The 26,272-nt window shown below is 41.9% G+C and overlaps 1 protein-coding gene and 1 non-coding gene across 2 annotated transcripts; both read left to right on the top strand.

The window, feature by feature from the left end:
• Positions 1–9,976: 9,976 nt before the first annotated feature.
• RPA2 (replication protein A2) lies at positions 9,977–25,823 on the top strand. The gene is made up of 9 exons (XM_024554448.4): positions 9,977–10,131; positions 10,392–10,498; positions 14,397–14,498; positions 14,577–14,690; positions 18,157–18,231; positions 19,027–19,140; positions 23,353–23,460; positions 23,647–23,741; positions 25,110–25,823. The coding sequence occupies exons 1-9, from the start codon at positions 10,119–10,121 to the stop codon at positions 25,192–25,194; spliced, it is 813 nt and encodes a 270-aa protein (XP_024410216.2). The 5' UTR covers positions 9,977–10,118; the 3' UTR covers positions 25,195–25,823.
• Positions 24,922–25,043, top strand: LOC112299670 (small nucleolar RNA SNORA26). The gene has a single exon (XR_002974269.1). It is a non-coding gene; the product is annotated as a small nucleolar RNA SNORA26 (small nucleolar RNA).
• Positions 25,824–26,272: the final 449 nt, after the last annotated feature.

The raw sequence follows: 26,272 nt of genomic DNA, 5'->3' as shown, positions 1-26,272 counted from the left end.
TGAATATGTGGTCAATGTTTACATTTTTCTGATGATCTCATAATTATTTTTAAAGCTGCTCTATTCAAATCAAGATCCAAAGCAGATCCACACATTACATTTGGTTGGTGTGTCTCTTAAGTCTCTTGTAATTTGTAGACCTTTCCCCCACCCCCTTTTTTCTTTGCTCTTTGCCAAAGGAACCAGGTCATTTGTCCTATGAAATTTCCTACATTCTGGAGGATTTGGCTGAGTGCTTCTTGGTGGTGTCATTTAACATGTTCCTCCGTCCCCCATATTTCCTATAAATTCGTAGTTAGATCTAAAGGTTTGATGACATCTAGGTTTGATTTTTTTTTTTTTTTTTTTGGTCAAGAAAGACTTCTCAGGTGCTCTTGTGTCCTTCCTGTTACTTTATATCACCAGGCATGTACTTGTATGGTTTGCCTTAATGTACAGGTGGAGTTACCTAGAAGAAGGGGGATATGGGGAGGTGAGTGTCCCAAGCAGAAGGAGCAACTTTGCTAGGACAGAGATGCTGAAACATCCCAAGGAGCTGTGTTGTGTGGTATCAGGGCGTGGGGTTCTGAGCCAGGGAAGCAGGCAGAAGCCAGGCCATGCTCAGTCAGTGAGCTGAGAGCTGTGGGGAGTCATGGAAGAACCTTAATTAGGGGAGAGACACAAACCACTGTAGAAAGACTGTACTGACTCTGTGGAAGATGGGTTCAGGGGATACCAGGAAGGAAACTCGGGCAGAAAAGTCCTTGTACAGGTGGCGAGTGAGGGTCTACTCTAGGGAATTAGTAACTGGGAATAGGAAGGAATCAAACAGACTGTGCCTGGGGAATTGGTTGAAGTGTTAATTTGTGTTCTCTCTGTATTTTTTTTTAAACCCTGCTCTAAGCAGGTAGCAAAGATTCCTTCCCTTAAGGGAGGATGTGGCCAGGAGAAGGCAACAGGTTCTTTTTTTAAAATTTATTTTTAGAGAGAGGGAAAGGGAGGGAGAAAGAGAGGGAGGGAAACAGGGATGTGCTAGAGATACATCAGTCGGTTGCCTTTCACACACACCCCCCCCACTGGAGACCTGGTCTGTAACCCAGGCACGTGCCCCCAGCAGGAAAGGAACGGTCTACCGTTCTGCTGGGGTAGTCAACAACTCGGGCTGTGAAAGAATTCACAAAGGGAAGAAAATGTAGAGAGCAAGTTTTTATTCACTTTTCAAGAGTGGAAAGGGGCACCAGCAGTGAAATGTAGAGGCTCTGAGTTTTTACTGGATTGTAACTGGATTATAAAAGGGTGGGAGGAAGTCGCTGTTATGTGGCCCCTGGGCTGTGAGGGGCCTTGCAACACAGGAGGTTTCTGTTGGTTTTGCATAAGCTGCAGTTTGCAATGTTATCTTCTGCCGGTGGCTAGAGGGAGCGCTTAGTCACATTCTGTTCTTGCTTTCCAGTGATTTCCAGTCTTGGGGGCAGAAGCTAGAAGAGTAAAGTGGCAGCCATATTTAATAGGGTCATAGGCCTACTCGGCAAATGGCGCCAGGATAGCAAACAGCTCTGGCTTTATCCTTTCACTTTCCGTTTGCAGGACAAAGCCCAACCCACTGAGCGACACCAGTTAGGGCTTTTTTAAAAAAAACTTGTATTTGTCTATAATTCCTTGAAGAAGCCACCTCCAGGCTTTTGTCCTTTTGTTACTGGACAGGCACCATCCTGGAGCAGGTCTGCCTATAGTGTGTGGGTTCCTGACTTCGTGTAGGAAAGATCTCACAATATGAGTCCAAGTGATTATGAGAATACATTTATTAAGGCTGGGGACAGTGAAACAAGGGAGAGACTGAGGGTGGAAGAAGTAACAGGAGCGAGCCAAAGTGGGGCTGCCGTCAGCTCAATACAGAGAGATCTGCTCAGATCCCCGGAGAGGAGTTGTGGAGGGGGGGCGCCCTGCAGGAGGGCGACTCTGGTGGGGAGGAGTTTGCCTGAGGCAATGGTAAAGAGTCTAAGATGGGATTGGCTGAGAAGCTGAATGCCTCCACAGTGCGTAGGGTTATGGACCAGAAGATCTGAAATGAAAGAAGGGCTCTCGGGAGCTCTGGCTCTGGCTCTCTTCCTGGAGGATGCCTGGATGCTCACGCTGCAGCTGCCTTTATTTCCCTAAGGATGGTATCTTGGATGGGAAGGAACTCCGGGTACAGCCTGGGATCAGGCTGGCCTGGCAGAGGGTGGCAGGGTTATTCTTCTTGAGTCTATCTGGCTTTTAATGGGGTTTTTGTTATTTGTTCCCCTGATACTATCTGTTCTTGGGCTTAGGTGGCACAAATGACATTGTGTCTCTGTTCTCTATTTCCCAGACCAGGGAGATTTAAGCTATGCATTCTTTGGTTAGGGAGGAGGGGTATAAACCACTCACTCTCAAGTGTCCATGGTTAGGGAGTATAAGTTCCTATGATTCACTAGCTGGCTGTAAGTTACTCAAACTGTTGGCCTGGTTTTTTTTCTTCTCTCAGTTTCCCCATTCCACTCGCCCAGGAATTTTCCTAGCTTCTTACTATGCTGCCTCAGTCTGACCTCCTAGAGGGGATAGTGGAGGGGTGGGGGTGGGGAAGCACCTGTGAGAGAGGGGAGACTGGCCCAGCAGGGGCGGCAGACAGAGGTTACAGGATTCCAGATGTGTCCAGGCTGTCTCCAGGAGGGAACACATCTGCAGCTCAGACATGAAGTCCTCGAACATATACTTGTGTTCAATACATGTTAAATGTTTATTAGCTTCTGGGCTCTGGGGACACAGTGATGAACAAAAACAACTCTCAGCTCTCATGGAGCTTAGATTCAGCAGAAGAGAAGCATGCTACACGGCCAGGCCCCGGGGATCTGAGCTGCAGCAGAACCTCCGACCCCTCAGACCTGGACATGCTTAGTCGAGGAGTCTACCAGCAGGGCTCACAAACAACCGAAGACTAAAGCTCTGTCCATGTTCAGGGCCATGAGTCACCCCAAGGACGAGGAGGGCATCAAAATCACGACGACTGAATTTTCTGCCAGTTCAGAGCAAAAGGGCTCGGAGACCAACTGCTGCTGATTTAATGAAAATAAGGCAGTGTGACTGTTCTTGCACTGAGCCTATGGCCTAATTCATAACCACTGGAAGGTATTTACAGCACCTGGAGGTACGCTGGGAAGGTAACCCAGGAGACTGGTGGGGAAGGAGGACAGGCAAGAAGTCTAGGGCAGGTGACTCCCAGAGGGCTGAGCTCAGAGTTGGCAACAACTAGGCTAGAAACTGGAACAAGGGAGAGGAGCTTCGAGGAGGCTTAGGTGCTCCTTGTAAACCCATTGAGGGAGTTGGAGTCCCACTCAGCTTTTGGCTGAATGCAAAGATTTCTTTTAAATACACCAGCTTTTTGGTCTGTGTCCCCAGAAGACCCTCCCATCACCATCGCCACTACTGACCCATAAGGTATGTCTGTGCAAGTAGAAAAAGGCACCTCTCTAGGCCTTTGTGTGAGTTAGAAAAGATGCCTCCATCCCAGACACACACAACCAGGGCTCAGAGTTGCAGCCAGGCGGCGTCTCAGTCCCTACTCAGCCCTCTGCCCGGATTCTGCTGCCTACCTGACAGTGGCTTCTTCCTGGTTCCAGCCTGACCTGCTGAACGCGTCCGTGCTGGGTTTTCTGGAAGAGGTGAGTGAGGGCTTGCCTCCTGACGTACAAAGCAGTCCCTCCTTCAGGCTGCCAATAGCACTTACTTGACTCTTGGTAACTGTAATCTCCAGGAAGTCCCCGTAGGTCTTAGAGAAAAGCACGTTGTGTGAAAGCTGTGAGAAGCAAGCATTCTTCACGATTTTGCTGCAGCCCTTCCAGCCCTATCCCCTCGGCAGCCATATGAAACACACACCCTGGCCGCAAAGCCCTGGGGAGTGTGGGGGCAGCCCCTAAGTGCCGCGATCTCTGTCCATTCCTAGTCTCAGAGCCTCCAGGAAGCCAGGCTGCTGCTGAGGTTGGTCTGGGGTTCAAGTCCACAAAGGGCTTAGTCAAACAAGGTCAACAATGGGACCACAGTAGAATCCATGAATGTTGACATCTAGTCCGGTCACTCTCAAGTAAAGACACATTGCTCTTTTGCTTTCATTCATTCAGTCATTCATTTAACAAATTTTATTAAGCAGCCTCTACATGCCAGGTGCCAGAGATACAATTACAAACAAAAAGTTTATAGTTTAGCGAGAGAAATAAGCTTTGGTAAGATTCATACAGATAAATATAAAATCGTAACCGTGCTAGTGCGCAGTTTGGAAGCCATCCAAGGACCTGGAACTTTTTCCTGCAGGTCATGGGGAACCACTAAAGGCTTTGGAGCAAAGGAGTGAAAAGACCACAGATTAATTACTTGAATTTCCCCTTCGCAGCAGCAGTGACCGATCCAAAAGAATAAATGTCAACCTGGGAGGCCTTAAATTATACCATGTACTTCGTGCCTTCTCAAAGGTGGGCTGTTTTTAATGGTTGATCCTTAAAGACCCAAGAGAGAAATTCTGAATTGGCCATAAACGACAAACTCAGCATTGGCCAGATATTAACCGAAGAAGCCTGCTTCTGCTCTTGAGTTCAGGCACTCCTATTTCTTCTTGTCACCCATAGTCAAAGCTAGAGTAAGTGCAGGGTTAACGTAGCTCCTAGAAATTAATAGGCACTAAATATATTTGTGAATAAACATATGGGAGAGTAAATAAGACTGACTGGATAAATAAAAAATGAATAAAGGCATCTTCAACCTTCCCCTTTCCTGTGACTTCTGCTTTATCTCTCCCTCTCTTCCCTACTCCCTCTGCCTTGGTTCAGGCCCACACCATTGCTACCTTGATTATTTCTCCAGCTTCCTAACAGATCACCTCGTCTCCAGTTTTGGGTGGTCCCTGGCCTGTCCGTACTCCCTCACTCTGCCAGCAAGATCATCTCCAGACTCAGAAGTGATCACGTAACTCCCCTGCTCCCATACCTTCAGTGGCCCCCCATGGCTATGGGGGAGAGTCCAAAGTTCTTAGCTTGACATCCAGATTGTGCACTGTCGCTCCTTGTGGGTCCCTCTCTTACCGTCTGCCCTCCTGGGCACACTTTCTCCTCCTTCTGGGACACTCTTTAGAATTGCAAATATTGTTTAGAAAAATGGGTATAAGCCCCTTTCACCCCTGTTAGTATGATGGGACAGCAGCATCAAAGCGCGGAGTGTTTGGGGGTGAAGGTGTGCTGACCAGGGCCAGGGGGGTGGCGGGGAGCGGGGCAAAAAGGAGACACAGTGAAGGACCAGGGGTCATGGTTAAGGGTTGGAAGCTCAGTTTCCTCATCTGTGAAATGGGGATGACAACAGTGTGTACCTCATTTGGGTGTAAATGAGTAAAGTGAAGATTGAGTGAATAAAGCAAGACCTTTTGATCCTTCCCTCCTGACCCAGAGGCACACCCAGATCCTATGTCTTTGCCAAGCTTGTGCCCTTTGCTCCTATTTAACTAACTATCCACAGTATATCTGTCAGTGTGACAAATGTACTGTAACATGCTGTGATAATTGGGAAAATAAATGTAAACTCCTAACCTTAACAAATAAATGTTTTCTTTGCTGAGTGACTACTAAGTGGCCTCCCAGAGCAGCATCCCCCCTACCCGTCGATAACTCTCATAAAGCTCACGTGTACCGCTCTCCACGCAAAGGAGGGGCACTGAGCTCACATCTTGGGAAAAGGAAGGAACCACACTGGATGGGAGGAAAATGTCCTCGGGTAGCCAAAGCCAGGAGGCTTTAAAGAACGTCAGCAGTATCGATAGAACAAAGGAACCAACCTTTCCCTGGGCAAGAAGTGACGACTGCAGCATCAAAATAGCATAACAATTATTTTATTATTGCCATCGTTGTAGTTATTGGAACAGGTAGAATCTGTGAAAGGCCATGAAATCGTGATGACAATCCAAATAGAAAAGTTCCAAATAGAAAAGGAGCACAGAAACACCCCCAAATAGTGACTGTTATAGAGTATGTTTAACTTTTTTATTTTAATAAGTAATATTAATATGTACAGGTACTTTGCTTCTTTTTTATATTTGCTTTTTTTCCAATTAGTGTTTGCATTCAATATTATTTTATATCAGTTTCAGGTACTTTGCTTCTTTCATTAATTAGACGTTTGTTTACAAAGGGTGCTTACGTACTTGTTCCCACATGGGTAAGGAAGCAAGTCACAAACCCGTGAGAAGTCAGAGAGTCCCGGCTGATGGAACCGTGGGCAGGACAAGAAGGGCGGATGGGCTGGGCTGCTCTCACACAAAAGCCAAGTAGAAGGTGAGGACAGCAGCACGCTCCTAGAACTAACTAGCCAACCATCCCAGAGTCTTGCTGACTCCATGGGCTCTTCCTCCTCTTCTGGGAAGTGGAGCCTTCACATGACCCTGTGAATATAACAAAATAATGTATTAATAGAAATGAATGAATTTTCGAAGTTGCAAAAGTTCCCACCAATGTAGTGAACAGGACAACAGGTTATATGACGCTGACAAGTGAGACTGAAAGCCTAGACTTTGAGGAAAGACATTTAGGTTGCAAAACATTAAAACCTATGAGATAGGTGTGATTTTAAAAATCTTATAAACATCACAAAAAGGAAGCTCAGCCTGGTCACCTGTGGGCTGATGAAAATCCCCTCGGACCACACAAGCAAGTCTTGAGTCCTGACCAAAAATCAGCTGAAGACCCAGATCCAGTGTCAAGTGAACTCATCTGACATCCCTTTTTCTTTTCAGTGTGATTGGAGTTTTGGGAGCCCGGGAAGGGATCAAGGTAATATTACAGAACCCTAGGAACAATAACAAAATAAAACAATGCTCCAAGGAGGCAGGGGCAGGAGGCTCAATTTTGTGGGGCTTGAAGATTGTATAATTTGTGTGGCCCGATTTAAGAAAAAGAATTCAAAGTAAGGTATCCAAGTAAATATGTATCTAGACAAAAAGGGACCTTAGAAGATGCCGTGCAAGTGAGGTGCCCTGACGCCTAAAAGGCATTAGCTTCACCATAAACTATCTGTTTTGTGTTTTGTTTGCTCATTAAGATAGTTGAGGTATTCGTAAGAACCGGCATACCAAAACCTTAGTTCCAATTTAAAATGTTAAGGGTATTTAATTTTGTAAACAATATTTAAATTCCCAAAAGATTGGTTTCAAGTTCTACTAGTTAGAAGAGCTTGATGAATTGAGTATTAAACAAATAGTTGTGAGTGTTTTGCCACCTATAAAAGCCTCTCTGGTATTCAAATAGTTCTATTGCTATTATCCATAATTCAGAATGATTATTACTGGTAAAAAAAAATCAGTACAATATAAAATTGAAAATGGCTATTTCATCCAGTAACATTCTTGAAAAATTTTGGAAAATCACATTTTGTGTATAACATTGAAAACTAGCAAAAAGTCCTCTGAATCAAATTGTACTTGATAGAAATAATAAGCATCCATAAAACTATAGTGACAAATGTAAAAAAATCGGTAAAAATTGGTGTGCATCAAATTTGGATGATGAATTAAACCCTCACTGTATAATTTGCCCAGGAAAAAAATACTGATCCACATTTAAAAAATGACTTCAGCAAAATTAAAAATGGGAAAAATTAGACATAGCTAAATCTCATTGTACAAAAAATTGATCAGAAAATTGAGTATAAATGAAATTTCATCAATGTTGGGACAATTCTGATTAAAATATGCATGTTCATAAAGTGGAGGCAAAATGACCTTGCAGATTAAAATGACGATCAAAAACTTTGGGAGATAATGCATATTAAGCATTTAGCAGTGATAATGTATGTACGTGGCATGTAGTATGTGCTCAATAAACACCAAAGTGGATTTAAACGTTTTTTTAAATCATGGTAAAATAAAAATAATGTAACATTTACCATTTTCACTATTTAAAAAACCATTTTATTTATCTACTCTTAGAGAGAGGGAGAGGGAGGGAGTAAGAGAGGATGAAAAACATCAACCGGTTGCCTCTCACACGCGCCCCAACCAGGGACAGGGCCTGCAACCCAGGCATGTGCCACCAAAACCGGACTTAGCTTTGTGGGATCACGCTCCACCAACTGAGCCATCCCCGTCGGGGCCATTTGCACCATTTTTACGTGTACAGTTCAGTGATATTAACTACATTCAGACTGTTGTGCAATTATCACCACTCTCTGTCTCCATAACTTTTTCTTCCCATGAAGCAGCTCTGTACCCGTTAAACACTAACCCCATTCCTCCCTCTCTCCAGCCCCTGGCCACCTCTATTCTACTTTCTCTGCATTTGTAAGTAGTTGAAAGGGCAGCATGGCTGGAGGATAGGAAGCAAGAACATACCGTAGCCCAAGTGAACTCACACCTTAAATTTCCCGGAATAATCTTAATTTCAAACATTTTATCCTATACGTCATAAATTTGCTCTTACTTGTCAGACTATGTAAGTTTCAGTCACCTTGGGCTTAATAGAATAACGTTTTCTTGGCATGCCTCTGGCTTTTCTGCTTGGCCGTATCTCATGTATTCTTCAGCACTGATTAGGAGGCTTACAGAACTTACCAAAATAACAGCTGGCCCACAGACATCTTTCTTTGGCCTACATAGTATTTTGAAATGGTTCTATTTGTATTTTTTTTAAACTTAAAATTCAGACATTTTTACACAAAAATCCAAATTTCTGACATCTGCTAAAACACAGAATGATCTGGCAATACTGGCTGCATATTCTCTATGTCAGTTGCTATTTACTATCATGCTTGTGTGGTGGTTTTCCTTACTGTGGAGGAAAAAAAGTGTAATACATTTTCCGTCTGTTATCCAACCCCCTACATTTACGGTTTTCCTGCCTAAACCCAGTTGTCATTTGAGTTTGTCTACGATGTTGTTCAAGAAGGCACAGTAACTATACTGGTTGACAAAATCAGACTTTCTGGGCTTGAATGCAGGCTCCCAAAACTTAGCCTCTCTGTGCCTCAGTTTTCTCATCCGTAAAATAGGGACAATAACAGTCAGTATCTTACCAACTTCACAGGATTTAGTTAATAAATGTTAATGCTTAAGACAGTACCTGTTGTTTTAATAAAAGAAAATACAATGATCCAGGAGCCCAGGAAACATGTCTGCCTTCGTTACCATTGAATCACAGTAGCCAACACGGAGTTTAGAACGAAAGAGAAATCAGTAAATATTTTTAATAAGTAAATAGGAGGGGGGCAATGTCTAATAACCTAGTAGTGTTTAGAGCAAGGAACTGATGGATGGGCTCCACTCTCTGTAAGAGGAACACACCACGTTATATGAGGAGTAGCTGAAGCAACCGAAGATGCGGAGCTGGATATGTGACTGGGGTAAGGGTAAGTGGGGGGAGCGTAATCCTCAGGTTTTTAGGAAGGCCATCCTGGGGAAAAGTGTAGATTTCTTACAGCTTCACTGGGGAGAATCAGGACCAGGGGGTGGCAACACTAAAAGAGAACTTGACTCTTTACGTTAAAAATTAAGCAACTCCGTGATGTGCTGCGAACCTAGTACTGCAAACTGCCGGAATGCGCGTTTCCCTGGCGACGGCGGGGCGGAGATTCCGAAGCAGGAATTCTATAGTGCTTTAGAGCAAGGCGTCGTGCGATTAGTGAAAATTTGGCGGGAACAGGAAAACGCCGAACGAGGGAAGTGACGTAAAAAGCCGCTCATTGACGGCGGCGGAATGTTAGGCCCTGAGATGCGGAAGTATTATTGGATTGGTTGTTTTATTGAGGCACGAACAGCATTTCGCGGGTCCTTACTTCCGCGTGCGCAGTGTGTTTTGCCCTTAGAAAGATGGCCGCGGAGGCTTCCGGCTCTGCCGGGAGTAGCGCGAGAGTCTTCAATGCACGGCCGGCGAAGACCGGAAAAGGCGTAGAACTCACGAGCATTGATTGGGTGAAGCAAGAAGCGGTCTGGGCTCTGATTGGCTCTGGGCTCTGATTGGCTCCGCCATCCGCGGGAAGGAGTTTGTGGCGCCAGCGAAAAGTAGATAAAGCGCTGCGACCGCAACTAGGTTCTGTGGCGCTGGGCGAACACAGCCGGCTGGAATTCACAGGGCGTCTTTCCTGAGGGGATCGTGACCATGATGTGGAATAGTAATGACAAGTGGAGCGGAGGATGACATTCGCTAGAATTTAGCAAGGAGGGCGGCGAGCGGAGAGGCGTGCAGCGGCGGGAGGGGGGAAGCGGCGGGAGTGGAAATGGAGCGTTTGCGGCACGGGGGGCAGGTGGTGGAGGAGACGAGGTAGATCCTGGGAGGGTCTGGGTCGGGGCAGTGGCGACTGAGGACACCTGTGGATTTTTCGGAAGCTTGGGAAGCAGCTCAGATACTAATACGGTTGTTCCTTAAAACCAGGTGGATATGAAAGCTACGGCAGCTCCACGTTCGGGGGAGCTGGTGGCTACACCCAGTCCCCTGGGGGCTTTGGATCGCCGACACCTTCTCAGGCTGAAAAGAAATCAGTAGGTTGAAAGAGTGCTTCGTTTTATTTTTATCTGTCTTGAACCTCGAAACTCATCCATGTGAGAAAATTTATGCGGCCAGTGGTGTAAATATGAACTGATTCGATAAAGATCAATTATTTTACCGAATCTTACAATATTAAGTGTTGTGATTCTGAAAAAAGGAACCTCCCCAAACTTTGCATCCACTGTTTCCTTGGCTTTATTTTGAAGTTTACGAGTTTTCCCAAGTCTTGTGGGAAAATTGAGCAATGTATTAATAGCCTGTTTTACGTTCTTTATGTATTCAAGGTCGTTTTTAAATTAAACACAGGTGGTGTGATATAATGAGGTGGAAAGAACATGGCCTTTAAAGTCAAGCAGACCTGTTCTCTAAACACCACTCGCAGAGTGTAGTGTCATTGAACAAGTTTCTTTACCTTCTTGGGAGTCAGTTTAGCACCTACTAAATGGGATCGATCATACATGCCTTACGGGGTGGTTGTGAGACTTAATGTTATGACGTATATGAAGTGCCTGCACCATCGTCGCTTTCAGCAAATGGTCCTGGATATTATTTAAATGAACCTGGGCACTGGAGCCAGAATGCAGTGTGTCCGGCATGTGCTTTGCTTTTTAACTGTCGCTGTGAGTCCAGTGGAGCAACTTGAACCTGTAGTTTCAGTGGCCCTTGGTTTTCTTCCATCGGATAACGGCTCTAGTACTACTCACGCCACAGGGAATTGGTAAATAAGCTAATGTGTAGGAAAGTGCTGTGTAAGCAGCTGTTCAGGTGCTGGTGCTGGTTATTTACTCTTTCAGAAGAGAGTTTGCATTTAACAACTGCTGTTTATTTCCTCCTTTAAATACCGGGTTAATTTGTCCTCCTTAGGTGTCATTCAGATGTGGTCCTAAGATTCAGAATTAGCAGGTCCTGTGTTTTGTGCACAGGTTAATAAGCTTTCATACCTAAACTGTCAATTCAGGGGTGGGTGTTGGTGGGAAAGAACTCATTGCAAATTCTCATACGTTTGGACAGTGCTTTATATGTTTTGTGTAACATTTCGTATAGTCCTGTAAGGTATTTATCGCTTACTCCACTGTACGACAGAGGCTTAGGGAGATAAAGGGGCTCCCTAAGCTTACGCAGTAAGTAACTGGAACGAGACAGAGCACACGTGATGCTGAGCAAATCCAAAATTGGTGAGCAGTTTTTTCTCTGTTGTAGTTGTCTTTTTCCTGGGAAGACTAGAGGGACTCCGGTTTTTTAATTCTGTCTTCTTTGAGGCTGTGAAGGTGCAAACAAGATAGATAATTGGTTCTCATCTTTTCTCCCGAAGTTAAGCTTTTTCTTCATCCTAGTTGTTAGAATTTTTATCTCAGGATCCCAAGCTTGGGCTATGTATTAAGACAGCTTTTCAGCCCTGGCTGGTGTGGCTCAGTGGATTGAGCACCAGACTGCTAAGGGAAGGGTCGCCTGTTTGATTCCCAGTCGGGGCACATGCCTGGGTTGCAGGCCAGGTCTCCAGTAGGGGAGTGCTCAAGAGGCAACCACACATTGATGTTTCTCTCCCTCTCTTTCTCCCTTCCCCTCTCTCTAAAAATAAATAAATAAATAAATATATTTTTTAAAGACAGCTTTTCAGAGAATAATGATGGCTATAAGCTGGATGCTCAAACAGGTCTTTGTGTGTTTAAAAGCCAGTGCCTTTTCTGCAGTAAATTACATCAATGCCCTATTTAAATGTTTTCTGCTGACTATAAACTTATATTTGATTGAACCATGTGAAATTTTCAGTGTTTTACCTATAAAAATGGTGGTTTTGTACAGTACTTCAGAATAGCCTGTGGCTGATAGCCAGAAAATAGTTTTTTCAAAATTAAACATACTTGTGCTGGCGCACTCTCTGAATCTCTTTGGAACAAACCAGGAACGCTTTGCAGTTGATTCCTGGCACATAATAGGTGCTCGTTAAAAAACAAGCCATACTGATTGGTGATGAATTTGAAGGTATTTCTAACATCTAGTAATTACCTGCGAAGTAATAACATTTGTTGAATACCTATGTAGAGATTGGTATTATCACTTTTATATATGTTATATGTTTCGTTTACAACTTGAAAAGTAAATGTCTTCATTTTATAGAAGAGTTGGTGGTGTGTGCTGGGTCATGGAGCTGGGATTTGAACACAGGTCGACAGCACCGTCTGGCTCCAAAGCCCATGTTGTTGCTGCTGTTACCATGATGGTTCTTAGTTTTCTTATACTGCAGATACAATAAAAATGTCAGTTGTGGTAGGTGAAAACAAAATGCACATTGTGAGAGCTAAATCTGGGACATCACCAAATTTTAAATCTGTGCGTTCTAATATACCATATAACTTCACCTATAAAGTACCTTAAAGTAAAATTGAAAAACGTAGTTGATTCCTTCATATCCTTATTAGAAGCTATTGAAAATGTAAAGAGTGAGGAACAGTTGCTGACATTTATGGAGTATGATGATGTACCAGGTCGTGTTCTAAGTACTTTACCATATATTTCATTTTCATAATGATTTTATCCTAGGCTCATAGATGAGGAAACTGAGGTACAGATGAGTTGAGAAATGTGACCGAAAACACACTGTTCCTGAGTAGTAGAACCATAATCTTAATCCTCAAGTGCTGCCTGTTGTGGCATGTGTTCTGGTGGTTGGCTGGCCTTACTTTCTTTTCTGCCATCCTGCCAGTACTCCCCATTCAAAATTACGCTTCAGCAAAGTAAAACGTTGCTGGCGTCTTGGACCTTTGGGGCAAAGTTGCAACTACTAAATCAGTGAAAGCTGAGTCTACTGTGTTCGCTCTTACACGTACAACAGTTATCAGGTTGCTGTCTGTTGATTTTCGACGGGGAGAACCCTAATATTTAATCCGCTATACTTTTTCTGTCTTGTGTGTTCCCTCTGTGAGTCTGTGGGAGTGCATATTTGTCCTCAGCCTGTAATACTTCTTATTCCTTAGCCACTATTTTTTCGCTGTCAAATTTTTTTCACTTCAAGGTTCAGCCTAAAATGCTCCCTCTTCTCCAAATCACCAGTAAATTTTTCGGATATCCCACATAGCACATCTCATTCTGTAGTGTATCAAGATCAAGTCTGTTACTTAGGTGTTTACCTCTGCTAGGTTTGGGGTGTGTTAAGGGCAAACTATACTCATCTTTATTTCACCCAGACAACCCCTGGCCAGTCATAGGCAAAAAAGAGTTAACCCTGTTCTTAGACTGCTTCAGGATGTGATTTGAGTGTCCTTACTAGACCTCTTCTGTCTTATCACATCCTGTCCCTTTAAGATGCCTAGTGTGGGTCTACGGCCATACCACCCTGAACGCACCTGATCTCTTTGGATCTGAGAAGTCCGTGGCCAAGCTCTTAATTCCATTTTCTCCAAGGTTTCCATCTGATTGTCAGAATAGCTATCCTTAAGGAAGTCACACCTCTAACTTTTTGTTATATTAAGAAATTTAGAGCAAGTCCAAAATTCTGTCTCCACTGGCCCTTTCTCAAACCCTTTCCAAATACCATCTTAACTCATCAGGGACAAATAGCTAGCTGCAGCTTGTCTTCAGCCTAAAGCTGGGGTTTCCTCTTAAACGTTTATACGGGAAGTGGGTCATTCCTTGTGCTGTCCCCACTCTGGTCCACTCATTTTGGTGAGTCTTTAGTACAGCACAAATGTACCCATTTATCAGGAGCTTTGGAGTCAAATCTGGCATTTGTTAGCTATATGACCTTAGTTTCCATTTCTGCAAAGCAAGGATAATGAGGTTTGTTTTGAAGATCCAATGTTATAATGTATGCAAAGTTCTTGGCCCAGAAGCAGGTGTTAAATGAGTGGTAGTTACTATTTCAATTGAATTTATGCACACTCTTTCTTTCAGAGAGCCCGAGCCCAGCACGTTGTGCCCTGTACCATATCTCAGCTGCTTTCTGCCACTCTGGTTGATGAAGTGTTCAGAATTGGGAATGTTGAGATTTCACAGGTTTGAAGAATGAAATAAAAATTACTTCATTTAAATATATATAAATGTTACACCAAACTTTTTCTTCTTCTGATCCAGGTTGTCATTATCGGGATAATCAGACACGCAGAGAAGGCTCCAACCAACATTGTTTACAAAATAGATGACATGACAGCTGCACCCATGGATGTTCGCCAGTGGGTTGACACAGATGTAAGTGGTTTTTAATCAGGTTGGGGTTACTTTGGGACTTTAGAGATGTTGGACTATTTTTAGTCTTACTTTTCAAAGGTTCTTATAAAAATAATACATATACAAGACATCAAAGACAAGGTTAATATATTTGATTTCATAAAAGTTTAAAACCTTATCAACTTTCCAAAATACTATAAACAAAGTTAAAAGGCAAGTGACAGGAGGTACTAGAATGTAAACTCTGAGAACAAGGAGTTTTATTGTCACTGTATCTGCAACACCTACAACAAAGCTGGTTACATAGGGGACCCTGAGGAAATATTTAAATAAATGGGAAAATATTCTGTAACATACTACAAACACTTAAAGTTTTTATTTCATAAAAACTCTTACAAGGCAGAAAAACCAACTGTATTTTAGAGAAATGGGCAAAGAAGATGCACAGATAATTCATTGTAGATGAAATGTAAGTTGCAACAACAACAAAAGCAGTTTTAATAAACATGAAGATACCATTTTTAACTTGCTAAGTTGGCAAAGAAAAAATAGAATGGCATTGCCTACTTCTGATGAGAGCAGTAGCTAGCACAGTGCTTCTCACACTTAGTAAGTCACTTTTTATGGGCAAGTGGATACCATCCTACTCTGATGATGAGTATAAATTGATATAACTTTTCTCAAAAGTCAGCTGATAATCAAAATCATCCATCATAAAAATGTTGACCTCTCACTCCACTATTAGAGATTTATTGGGTTGGCCAAAAAGTCCGTTTAGTTTTTTCTGTAAAATAAAAGACACATTTTTCATTTTTACCAATAACTATATTGACTTGGGTATTTTGAGTACGTCGGCTATCTTCCGTGTGGTATGGTATAATGTTGAATGTTCTTAATTAATGTCTCAATTTGATCACTGTCAACTTCCAACTGGTCTACCCGACTGTGACGCATTGTCCAGCGGGAAATCTCCAGGACAGAACTTTGCCAACCACTTTGACCTGTCCGATCAGTCTCAGCACCTTCTCCATACACTGCACAAACCTTTGTGTTTTGGTTTGGTTTTTTTTGTTTGTGTGTTTCAGTTGCATTTTTACCTTTCTTGAAATAATAAAGCATTATGTGCCAAAAATATCACAAATTTTCTTCCATCCTCAGTATTAAAATGGCTACACAAAAATTCACCAACTTTGAGGGTTTTTTTTTTTTTTAATGCATGCTGATATGATAGCTATCACAATACATTCTTACAAAATTGTTTCGTATGAAGTTAAAGACATCTAGGTGCTACTAGAGCCATCGTAGGGGAAAAAACCAAATGAACTTTTTGGCCAACCCAGTACATTAAGGAAATAATTAAATACATGTACAATGATTCAGTTCTAACAGTGTTGATCATAGCATTATTTATAATAATGAAAATTTAAAAGTCAATCTCAAAATGCTAGCAATAGGGTATAATTAATTAAACCATGGTATGTTTATAAAATACTCCAAATGATGTGGAAATGTTTGTATTATCACAAAGAAGTGCTCACCGTAAATTGTTAATAGGAAAAGAGCAGGTTACAAGATAGTATGTATAGTACGACCCCATTTTTGCAGAGTAACGTATGGATAAAATAGAGTGAAAGAAAATACATGTTTATCCTTTTTATTTTTTAATCGGGCAGAAGTCCTCTTGGTTTTTTATATTGTTGTTTTTAAAATACCTTATAGAAAATTTGGATAATAAACATTTCGTATTCTCTTTTCATTTCAAAATCCACAGGTCATCTGTGGAGAAATAACTTGGTAGTTATTTCTTTCTTTATTTTTTGCTTCTCAGGAAAATACAGGATGACTTATTCACTAGTTATCATTGGAGTATAGATTCTAAACCAAACTGCTTGGTTCCAGGTATACAAAGATTGAAAAAAGCAGTCCTGCCATCAAGTAGGGCAGGAAATGCTAAGGATTTGTAGTACTACTGGCTCATACAAAATGTACCGTGCTTATAAAACATTGTAAAATCTCCCAAAATCCCACAACCCAGAGATGACTACTGTCATAACATTTTGGCAAATATCTTTCCGACATTTCTCTCTGCGTATCTGTACATATATTAGATGTATGCATACAGTTTTATATAAGGGATATGATGCGCAACTGCTCTGTAATCTGCTCTTTTCATTCAAAACTGTGCTGTGGAACTGATTTCTTAATGTCAATGAATACAGATTTACATCATCATTTTTAGCAATGCCTATTCCATCTCTCATTTAACAGCAGACCCAATCAGGGAACATTTAACTTGTTTCCGATCATTTGCTATTTAGGCAGTGCCCCCCGAAATTCCGTTGTATACATCTTTTCACGATTATGAGGTGAAGATGAATTCTTAAAACTACATTTTATGAAACATATATTTTATATATTACTTTTAAAAAATCCTACATTTATATTTTTACAGGTTTTTTTCCCCCTTCATAAAGGTACCAATTTATATTTCATTAGCGCATAAAAGTACCCAGTTAGCTCTTCACGCCTTTTCTGACAGTGGGTTTTATGAATCTTAAATTTTTTTAGATAGTTTTTAAAAATACGGTCTTGTCAGTGAGGGTTTTCTCATTTTTTTACTTGTATTTCTTTGGTTTTAGTGAAATTAAAATTTTTTTACTATGTTTAATGTTAATTCAGGTGTTTTATCTGGTAATAGATTCAGCTGTATAAAACAATAGGTAGGTGGAATGAAATGCAAAAAAATAGTTGATGGTCTCCATGTGATGGGAATTGGAGTGTTTTATTTTTAAAGTCATATTTTATTGTCTAGTTTTTTTTTATAGTTGTGTGTTTTTTAATCAGAAAAATCTTTTTAAGACTTGGTTTGTATATTTTTCTTATAAATGTATACATATTCCAGAAAAACCCCAGTTTTCCCAGTTAACCATTTTTAACATTTTTTGGTGTGTGTTTCCCCCAAATGGGAAATCAGCTTTTTCCTGCATGTCACAACTGGTCTTCCCAGACGTTTAATAGAATTCTACGTTGTTGGATATTTAAGGTGCTTTAAATTTTTTGTATTGTAATCTGTACTGTGATGAATGTTCCTAAAGCTAACTATTAATGCATGTTCTTAATTGTTTGAATTCCTAAAAGTAGAATTAATTCCTAAAAGTAGAATTGCTATGCCAGTAAGTATGTCCACTGTCCACAGAAAGTTGTGTGCCTAAGAGCATTGAATGAGAGTGCGGTAATTGTCTGCTTTTTTATGATGTGCATAATGTGGAGCTTTGGAACTGGAAATTACATAGAGATTTTTATTCTAATTTATGATTTTACAAAAAAGTAAATTTTAAAAGGTAGGTCAAACTTAGTTAGTACCGTATTAGGATACTATAGCTCTCACTTTATAACTTTCTGTTTCTGTACATGATGTAGAGATTTTAAAGAGGCTTTGACCACCATCACTAAAACCTTAGTGGTATGTTTGTGTTTTATCTGTTAGGATGCCAGCGGTGAAAACACTGTGGTTCCTCCAGAAACATATGTGAAAGTGGCTGGCCATCTGAGATCTTTCCAGGTAAAGTCAGGGGGGAAAAATGACTGTTCAAATGTGTTCGTATGAAACAATTTCTGGATTCATGCCTGTGTTTAGGGTACTTAAAACTTATCTAAGGTTCCATCCTGGCTGGTGCGGCTCAGTGGATTGGCACTGTCCTGAGAACCGGAAGGTCACGTATTTGATTCCCAGTCAGGGCACATGCCTGGATTGTGGGCCAGGTCGTGGGTTAGGAGTGTGCAAGAGGCAACTGATAGAAGTATCTCTCGCACATTGATGTGTCTGTCCCTCTCCTTCTCCCTCCCTTCCCCTTCTCTCTAAAAATAAGGAAATAAAATCTTTAATAAAACAAAAACTAAGGTATCGTATTTAATGGGAGTTACAATGAAGTTATTTACTGTTCTCTACTTCAGGAGGTTTCTAATGGGTTTTTATCTTAAAAACCCATTAAAAGGAAATAATGGGTTTTTGTCTTAATATAAAACTGACAGAATGGTAGAGAAAGAGCAGCATCTCCACCTGCAACTGCCACCTGCGGCCTCCATTAGGTGTGGGTGGGCGGACACTGGGTTTAGAGTCAGGACACTAGGCGTTGCTTAGTAGTGTAACCTTGAGCAAGTCAGTGAACATCTCTGATCTGGTGTGTGTTTTTTATATTTTATTGACTATATTTGAATTAACCTTGAGTTAAAAATATTAAGTATGTAACACATTTTTCCCATATTAGCAAAATATAACCCAAGAAAAGAGCCATAATATTCTGACCTGAAATTGACTTGAATGTGCTTATCCTTTATTCACTTTTCTCTTGAATAGAACAAAAAAAGCCTGGTGGCCTTTAAGATCATGCCCCTGGATGATATGAATGAGTTCACCGCACACATCCTGGAAGTGGTGAACGCACACATGATGCTGACCAGAGCTAACCAGGTGAGCAGCCTCACTCACAGTTCTCCCTTCCCTGGAAGGGCGTAGTCCGCTTCTGTGCTATGGCTTTGATTAACTTGATGTTTTGAAGGTTGAGCCAGAATAAAGGTCCTTAAAATGTTAATTCAGTCCTTAAAACATTTTCTCCATGAGATTTGCCATGTTACTTTATTCCAAGGAAGCATTCATGTTCCTCTCAAAATTACGACTTCCTCTGACCCCTCTGGCATGGATGGCTGGGACCTAAGTATAGACATGTAATTACAGGCTCAGCTGTTAGTGCCAGGATTGTCAGTCCACAGTCAAAGAAAGGTCTCAGCTAGGACAGCATTTTGCTGCTTTCCTTCCAGCCTATTGGCTATATAGTTAAAATGTATGCACCATTATTTTGTCTCTGAAATTATATTTCTTGCTTCATATTGAAATTTGTCAACATTTTCTTTTGTATGAATTCAGTTTGGCAAGTCCATCTAGGACCACACAAGGAGTTAGTTGATTCCAGTGTTAGAATGTTCTTAGATGATTCTATTACAGTTGTCCCAATTTTCCTCCCATTGCTCTCCACTGCCCCGCCCACCCCCTACTTCTGCAGTCAGTCACCACCTTGTTGTCCATGCCCACGGGTTGTTTATGCCTGTTCCTTGACTAGACCCTTTCCCTTCTCTCCCTCCTTATCCCCTTACCGCCTCCCCTCTGGTCGCTGTAAGTCTGTTTGTTGTTTCCATGCCTCTGGGTCTGGTGGCAAGATGGAGTATTAATTACAGTAGGAGAGACTGATGAGCCATTAAGGATGAAGTTCTTGAGAGAAAGGGGCAATAAATAAGAGAAATATATAATTTTAGATAGCTACAGGTGTACTGAAATAAAATTAAGCAGAATAGGAGAAGAGAGTGATGGAGGGAAAGAGAATGGCACAATTGAGATGGAGGAAGAACATTCCAGGCAGAGGGAATGGAAAGTCAGAATCCATAAAACTGGAATCAGCTTGGCATGTCTGAGACCAACAAGAAGGCCAGAACGTCTGGAGGGAATCAAGTGAGAGGGAAAACAGTGGGATGTTGGCTAGGAAGCAGGACCGAGATCGTGTAGGGCTTTGTAGGTCATAATGAGGATTACTTTATTTTCATTTATTCCAAACCTTTAGAAGGATTTGTCTAGGGAGTGAGGTGGTCTGATTTACCTATTTAAAATCTCACTCAGGCTGCTGTATGGAAAATAGACTATGAGGCACCAAGAGTAGCAACAGAAGTAGTTTCAGAGAATGGTAACAGCAGTTGGGATTAGTAGTTGGATTTCGATATTATTTGAAGGTAGACCTGACAGAACCTATTGGAGGACTGGATATAGGATGTGAAGAAAAGGCGGGGTTCAGAAATGACTCCTAGGTTTGTGCTTGTGCATGCCCAAACCTAGGTGAAGCTTACAAGTTTGGAGGGTAAAATCCAGATTTCTGTTTTGGACTTAACCCAGTATGAGATGCCAGTTAAATGTGTAAGTGGAGAACAGAATGGATGGTTGAATGTTTTATAAGGTTGGGACTCAAGGAAAAGGTCAGGGATAGAGATAGAACTTTGGGGATCACTGTTGTATAGGTGGTATTGGATGAAATAACACAACCAGGGAGTAAAGGGGTCAGAAACCTAAGCTCTGGGAAACTAACCTTTAAAAGTCTGGAAGCAGAATAGGAGCCAGGGAAAGTTGAAGAAGTTGCCAATTTGGCAGGAGGAAAACCAGGAAATGTGATTCTGTAGAATATTCTGAAAAGAGTATTTTAAGAAGGAGGGAATAGAGATAATTGCAGAACTCTGCCTAGAAGTCAAATAAGATGATGAGAGAGGTCTATTGTCAGATTTGGAAACATGGATCTTCAAAAGAGAGGCGTCAGTAGAGGAGAAGGGGAAAGTGGGTTTGAGAAGGAGATTGGGTAGAAAGTTTCGGGTATCTCTTTTATTCCTATACGTCATAACATACAGGGTGGGGCAAAAGTAAGAACTGGTGGTTAGTGGGAACTGGGAGTATAGACAGTTACACTGAGGAGTAAACAGTCCTTTCCCTCACAGAGTTTGCATTAAGCACTGGGGGTCCAGAGCACTTAAGCAGTGGTAAGGGGCAAGTGCAGGATGCCGCGGAACCTAAGAAAGGGATGCTCCCTGGAGGAGGTTCTGCCTAAACCAAGTCTTAAAAGATACATGAGGTGGGGCCACTTGGAGCAGGACATGAGGTCCTTTCGGCAGAGGTAACCAGGTAGGAAATAGTGCTCCTGGATCATACAATGTAAGACTTCCGTTTCACCAGCAGGCGGTGTGGACGTACCTAGCTTGAAAACAAAGGACCATGATTGGCCCTTGGTGTTTTGTTTTGTGCTGTTTTCCTCAAATGTCATCTGATAGACATTTCCTCAGTAGACAGCTAATGAACATTTGTTGAATGGGTGACTCTCCTGACTGGGAGGGGTTTCTCCTGAGGAGCTGCCGCAGGACGACATTTGATCTGTCGTCCTTACTTAAGCAGTTCAATAGGTTTAATGTTGACACGAACTGTTCACTAGGCACTGTGCAAAATGAAGGGGCTTGTAGGGGAAAGCATCACGTAAACAGTACGATGGCTGCTATGAGAAAGAATGGGACAAATGCTGTGCGAGCCAAGGAGGAAGACCGTGTCTGAACTTGGCTTGGGGGGAATGTCAAGGAAGTGTGTAACAGGCAGACCAGGTGAGGAGCATTCCAGACGGGAAACAGCATGTTCGGGTAAGAAGGATGTTCGTGGATGGCAAGAGGTCCAAGTGCAGCTGGGGAATAAAGTGTTGAAAAGGAGTTATCAAGAATGAAAGACAGATTTTGATGTCTAGTTGCGGTAGGTCTTGAATGTGTAGGAGTTTTATATATTTTTCACAGGCAGGGGGTGCCACCTGGAAGCTTTTGGGCAGAGGAGTGGCAAGACCTGAAATTACTACTTGGTAACAAGGAGGAGGGTTGATTGAACTGGGAGAGACTAGCAGCTGATATACGAGTCAGGAGACCAGGGGTGTTGAGGACTGACTTGAGCAACAATGAAAATGGTATAAAAGGCTGTGGTGACAGATTGTGGAAGGTGAGAGAATGAATGACAGAGATCTGTGTGATTAGATTTGGATTTACTGAGATGGGATATAGCAGGACAAACAGTTTTGGGGAGGAAGGTAATGAATTTTATTTTGAAGCATGAGATATCTAGGTGGAGATATTCAACAGATGTCTGGGAATAACAATTTGTGGCCTAGGAGGAGGTCTGGAATGAAATTCTGGGGGAACTATCAACCTTTTGGGAGACAGGTAGAAGAAGAGGCTGATGAGGGGTATGGAGAAGGTACAGTTTGAGAGGTAAGTGGAGAACCAAAAGAATGTGGTGTGACCCAGTTGGTTGGGCATTGTCCTACAAAGCTAAAGGTTGCTGGTTCAATTCCCAGTTAGAGCACATGCCTAGGATGTGGATTTGGCACCCAGACAGGGCGCAAACAAGAGGCAACTGATGTTTCTCTCACATTGATGTTTCCTTCTCTTTCTCCCTCCTTCCCTTCTCTCTAAAAATAAAGAAAACCTTTAAAAAAAATTTTTAAAAGCCTAGAGAGGGGTACATTACCATAGGAGTGTGCTCTGTAGTGTCTGCTTCTGAGACATCAAGTGTTACAAAAGAGGCTATTGGCTATGTTGGTTGGAAAGTCTTTGGTGAGAATGGTTTCAAAGGTGTATTGAGAACTCAAATAGTAGGGGGTTGAGGGATGACTAAGGAGAAAGGAAATGAAAACAGTGATTCTATTTTTTTTGTTTAATTTGGTGGTTGTAAAAAAGAGACTGGAAACTATTCTTTCCCTGTAACGCTTCATGCCCAGTTGCCACTCAGTGAATGCTTGAGTGATTTATCACCAAGAATGTCATAGCAAACCTGCGTAATTTTCTTCTCAGTGCTAGTTTTCCTCTGGTTCCCCTCACATCACAGAGAATAGAAGGAGTCAGGAGGTACTTTTTTCTCTGTTTGATATGATGTGTGCTTCAAAGAATTACTTTACCTTCCTTTGAAATACCAGATAGTAGCTCTCCCTTCCCATGTAATTCCTTGGTATTGGGAAAACTCAACATAAATTGTTTTTTGTAAGCTGCTTATTAAAAAGCTCTTTAAAATAGCAAGGACTATGGTTAAATTGATGAATTTTCTAATGTCGTGAACTTTTTAATTTAGCCCTCAGCAGGGAGAGCACCCATCAGCAATCCAGGAATGGGTGAAGCAGGGAACTTTGGTGGGAATAGCTTCATACCAGCAAATGGCCTCACTGTGGCCCAAAACCAGGTAAATTATACATACCCACGTGACTCCAGAAATGCAAAACACAGACAATCCTAGATTTTGTTACTTCCTTAATGGTTCTAAGACTGTCTAAGAACCCAACTTATTTCCTTCCTATAAAGACATTTAGGCTTCATAAGGGGGCCAATTCAAAGTAGTTGCTAAAATCTTTCTGATTTGAATGTTTAGGTGCTTAATTTGATTAAGGCTTGCCCAAGACCTGAAGGATTGAACTTTCACGATCTCAAGAACCAGCTTCAGCACATGACTGTAGCCTCAATCAAGTGAGTATTTGGTTTCTATGAGTTAGTGCTCCAGAAGTACACCCATTTCACCTTATCAGTTTTCTGGTAATGAGAAGTGACTTTAACATATGCATTGATTGCAGCCTATTGGCAGAAAGGAAGTTGTTCAGTCATGGAAAAACAGAAAAAGAACTCACAAAGGTGGTACTGTCACATCGCTCGTTCATCTGTTCATTCAACAAATACTGAATCCCACTATGTGCTGGGATGTAATTTTGAGCAAAAATTGACCTAATACCTCTTGTCAATTTAGCCTGGAGGAGCGAGGTCCTTAGCTCCCAATCCTCAGGTGTACGGTCCCGTTTGAGTTACCATCCCCTCTGTGGAGATGTGCGCGTCAGGCTACCTGGACCTGAAGCCAAGGGACAGTCCTTCCCCAATGTTCTTGTCCTGACAACATGTCAGATAAGCAGCTTCCTGATTCCAGTGAACTAATCAACCAAACAGTGTTACGGTGCTTGTTACAGTTGTTACCGTAAATTGGTTAATATTGTAGGCCTAGATAGACAAGAAATGCTCAGGTCTAATTCCATTTCCTGTCCTATAAAATGAGGATAATAGTTTCTGTCTCAGTTACTATGATGATGAGGAACAGAATGGCTGTCACATAGTAGGTGTTCTAGAAATTGTTACTGTCACTAAATATGTTATTGACACTGGCCCTGAGAGCCTTTGAAGGGTTTGAAGGTCTTTCACCATTTCTGGGAAGACCTTTTCTTTACTTCCTGCAACTTTACTTCTCAGGGAGGGTGGTAGAATTTCAGTGGGCGGGTGGAGAGGAACAACTTTTAAAAATAGCTCTTTATACTAGGGGCTTTTTTATGTGCAAGCTGGACTGTAGCTTTAGCTCCTTGTTTTGATTTGCTTAGACTGGTATTGAAGTGAGGCCCTGTTTTTTTGTCTTTACACAATTTGGGAGAGGGATCCAAGGCAGCCCTCTCCCAGTAGCTATTGTCTCCATGGATTACTTAAGTTTTCTGATTTTTTTTCTTACCAGCATCTCTCCCTGCAAGAGCTTTCTGTGAGCAAATGGCTGTGAATTCTTAACTAAGATAGAAAGTGGGGGTGGGAGCATGGTTGAAGTTTACATTTTGGGCAACATCAGAAAAGCAGTTGCCTTTCTCCTGTATGGTTTGAAAAAGGGCCTTTGCTGTTTCCTATGCCCTTTTAAGGTCGACCCAGTGCCTTCAGAGGCTAACACAGAAGGGTAAAGTCAGTCTCCATAAAACCCAGAGAAGAGATGGTAAAACTCCTCTTTGGAGCCTGGCTGGTGTCACAGCTAAAAATTCTTTCAATATAAGAATTAAAAAAAAAGAAAATGAGCCTTTTTCCCCCCTTTCTTTCTAGGCAAGCTGTGGATTTTCTAAGCAACGAGGGACACATCTATTCTACTGTGGATGACGATCATTTTAAATCCACAGATGCAGAGTAACTGGATCTAACTGAGAACCCACCATATTTTCCAGCTGGACCTATTTTCACGATCTGTTTTCTCCAGCTGTGCATATGTTTGACCAGTTGACTTCTAGAAAGTAAGTTTCATCTGTAAAAGGTCTCAGTTGACCTCCTTTTGAAACTTACTTCTCTTCTGTTTTTTTGAAGCTCAAAGGGAGATGGCCAACTGACAGGGGTGTGATCCAGAGTGGTATTTCTTAAAGAAGTTACAAATTAGCTAGTTACAATAACATCAGGAGAGATGGAAGTGGAAGAAGGATGCTACCAAGAGAGTTGGACAGTTTTACTTACATAATACTCGGGAGTCTCTATTCCTAAAATGTTTTCTGTTGAGAGCAGATGAGTATAACTAGGGCCTGTCAGCAGAGAGCCACCCAAGAAATCTGCTAACCTCTGCCTGGTTTTGTTCCCCGTTTTGGTTGTGTGGTGTTACTTTCAGAATTGCACTTTCCTTCAACTTGTCATGGCTGATGCCAAAAGCATTTTTGTAAACATGGGGTTCTAGAGTGGTGGCCTCGTGTGTCAGAGGAGAGGAGGAAATGTTACCGTGTTTTGTACAAAATAAGTACATCCATGTGGTTAATAAAGCAGTTATATTATTGTGAAGATGTCCTTATTTTTCTTTTTAAGTTAGTATAATTACTACCTTATCTGAGACAGTATAGCATATCTGGACTTGGCTTTGACATCTTGGCTCTCCGGCTTCTCAGTTAGGATCTTGAGTAGGATACGTCAGCTCTGAGAGCCTCCATTTATGGAAGACAACGGTGGTGCCCGAGTGGAGAGCCCAGTTGGTTAGGGCCTCGTCCCAAGGAGCCAGGGTTGCGTTCGATCCCTGGTCAAATTGGTATCTCTCTCACAATTAATTTTTTTTAAAAAGAAAACAATGTCATTTCCTTATAGGTTTGTTAGGAAAATTGAATGAAATAAAGTTTGTAAAGCATCTAGCATTACCATTGATGAAGGTTAAAAGCAGGCCTTCATCTTGACTCTGGCAGTGTATAATCCTGTGACTGCATCAAATACCTGCCCTGTCACCTCAAGATGAAACTAAA

The sequence above is a fragment of the Desmodus rotundus genome, chromosome 3 (assembly GCF_022682495.2).
Source record: "Desmodus rotundus isolate HL8 chromosome 3, HLdesRot8A.1, whole genome shotgun sequence".
Lineage (NCBI taxonomy): Eukaryota > Metazoa > Chordata > Mammalia > Chiroptera > Phyllostomidae > Desmodus > Desmodus rotundus.
This window is presented reverse-complemented; position numbering and strand designations above follow the sequence as displayed.

Bases quoted from the DNA above. Each gene is read 5' to 3' on its own strand.
- RPA2 (XM_024554448.4), top strand. The intron at 18,232-19,026 runs GTAAAGTCAGGG...TCTCTTGAATAG, and splicing joins GCCATCTGAGATCTTTCCAG to AACAAAAAAAGCCTGGTGGC. The intron at 23,742-25,109 runs GTGAGTATTTGG...CTTTCTTTCTAG, and splicing joins ATGACTGTAGCCTCAATCAA to GCAAGCTGTGGATTTTCTAA.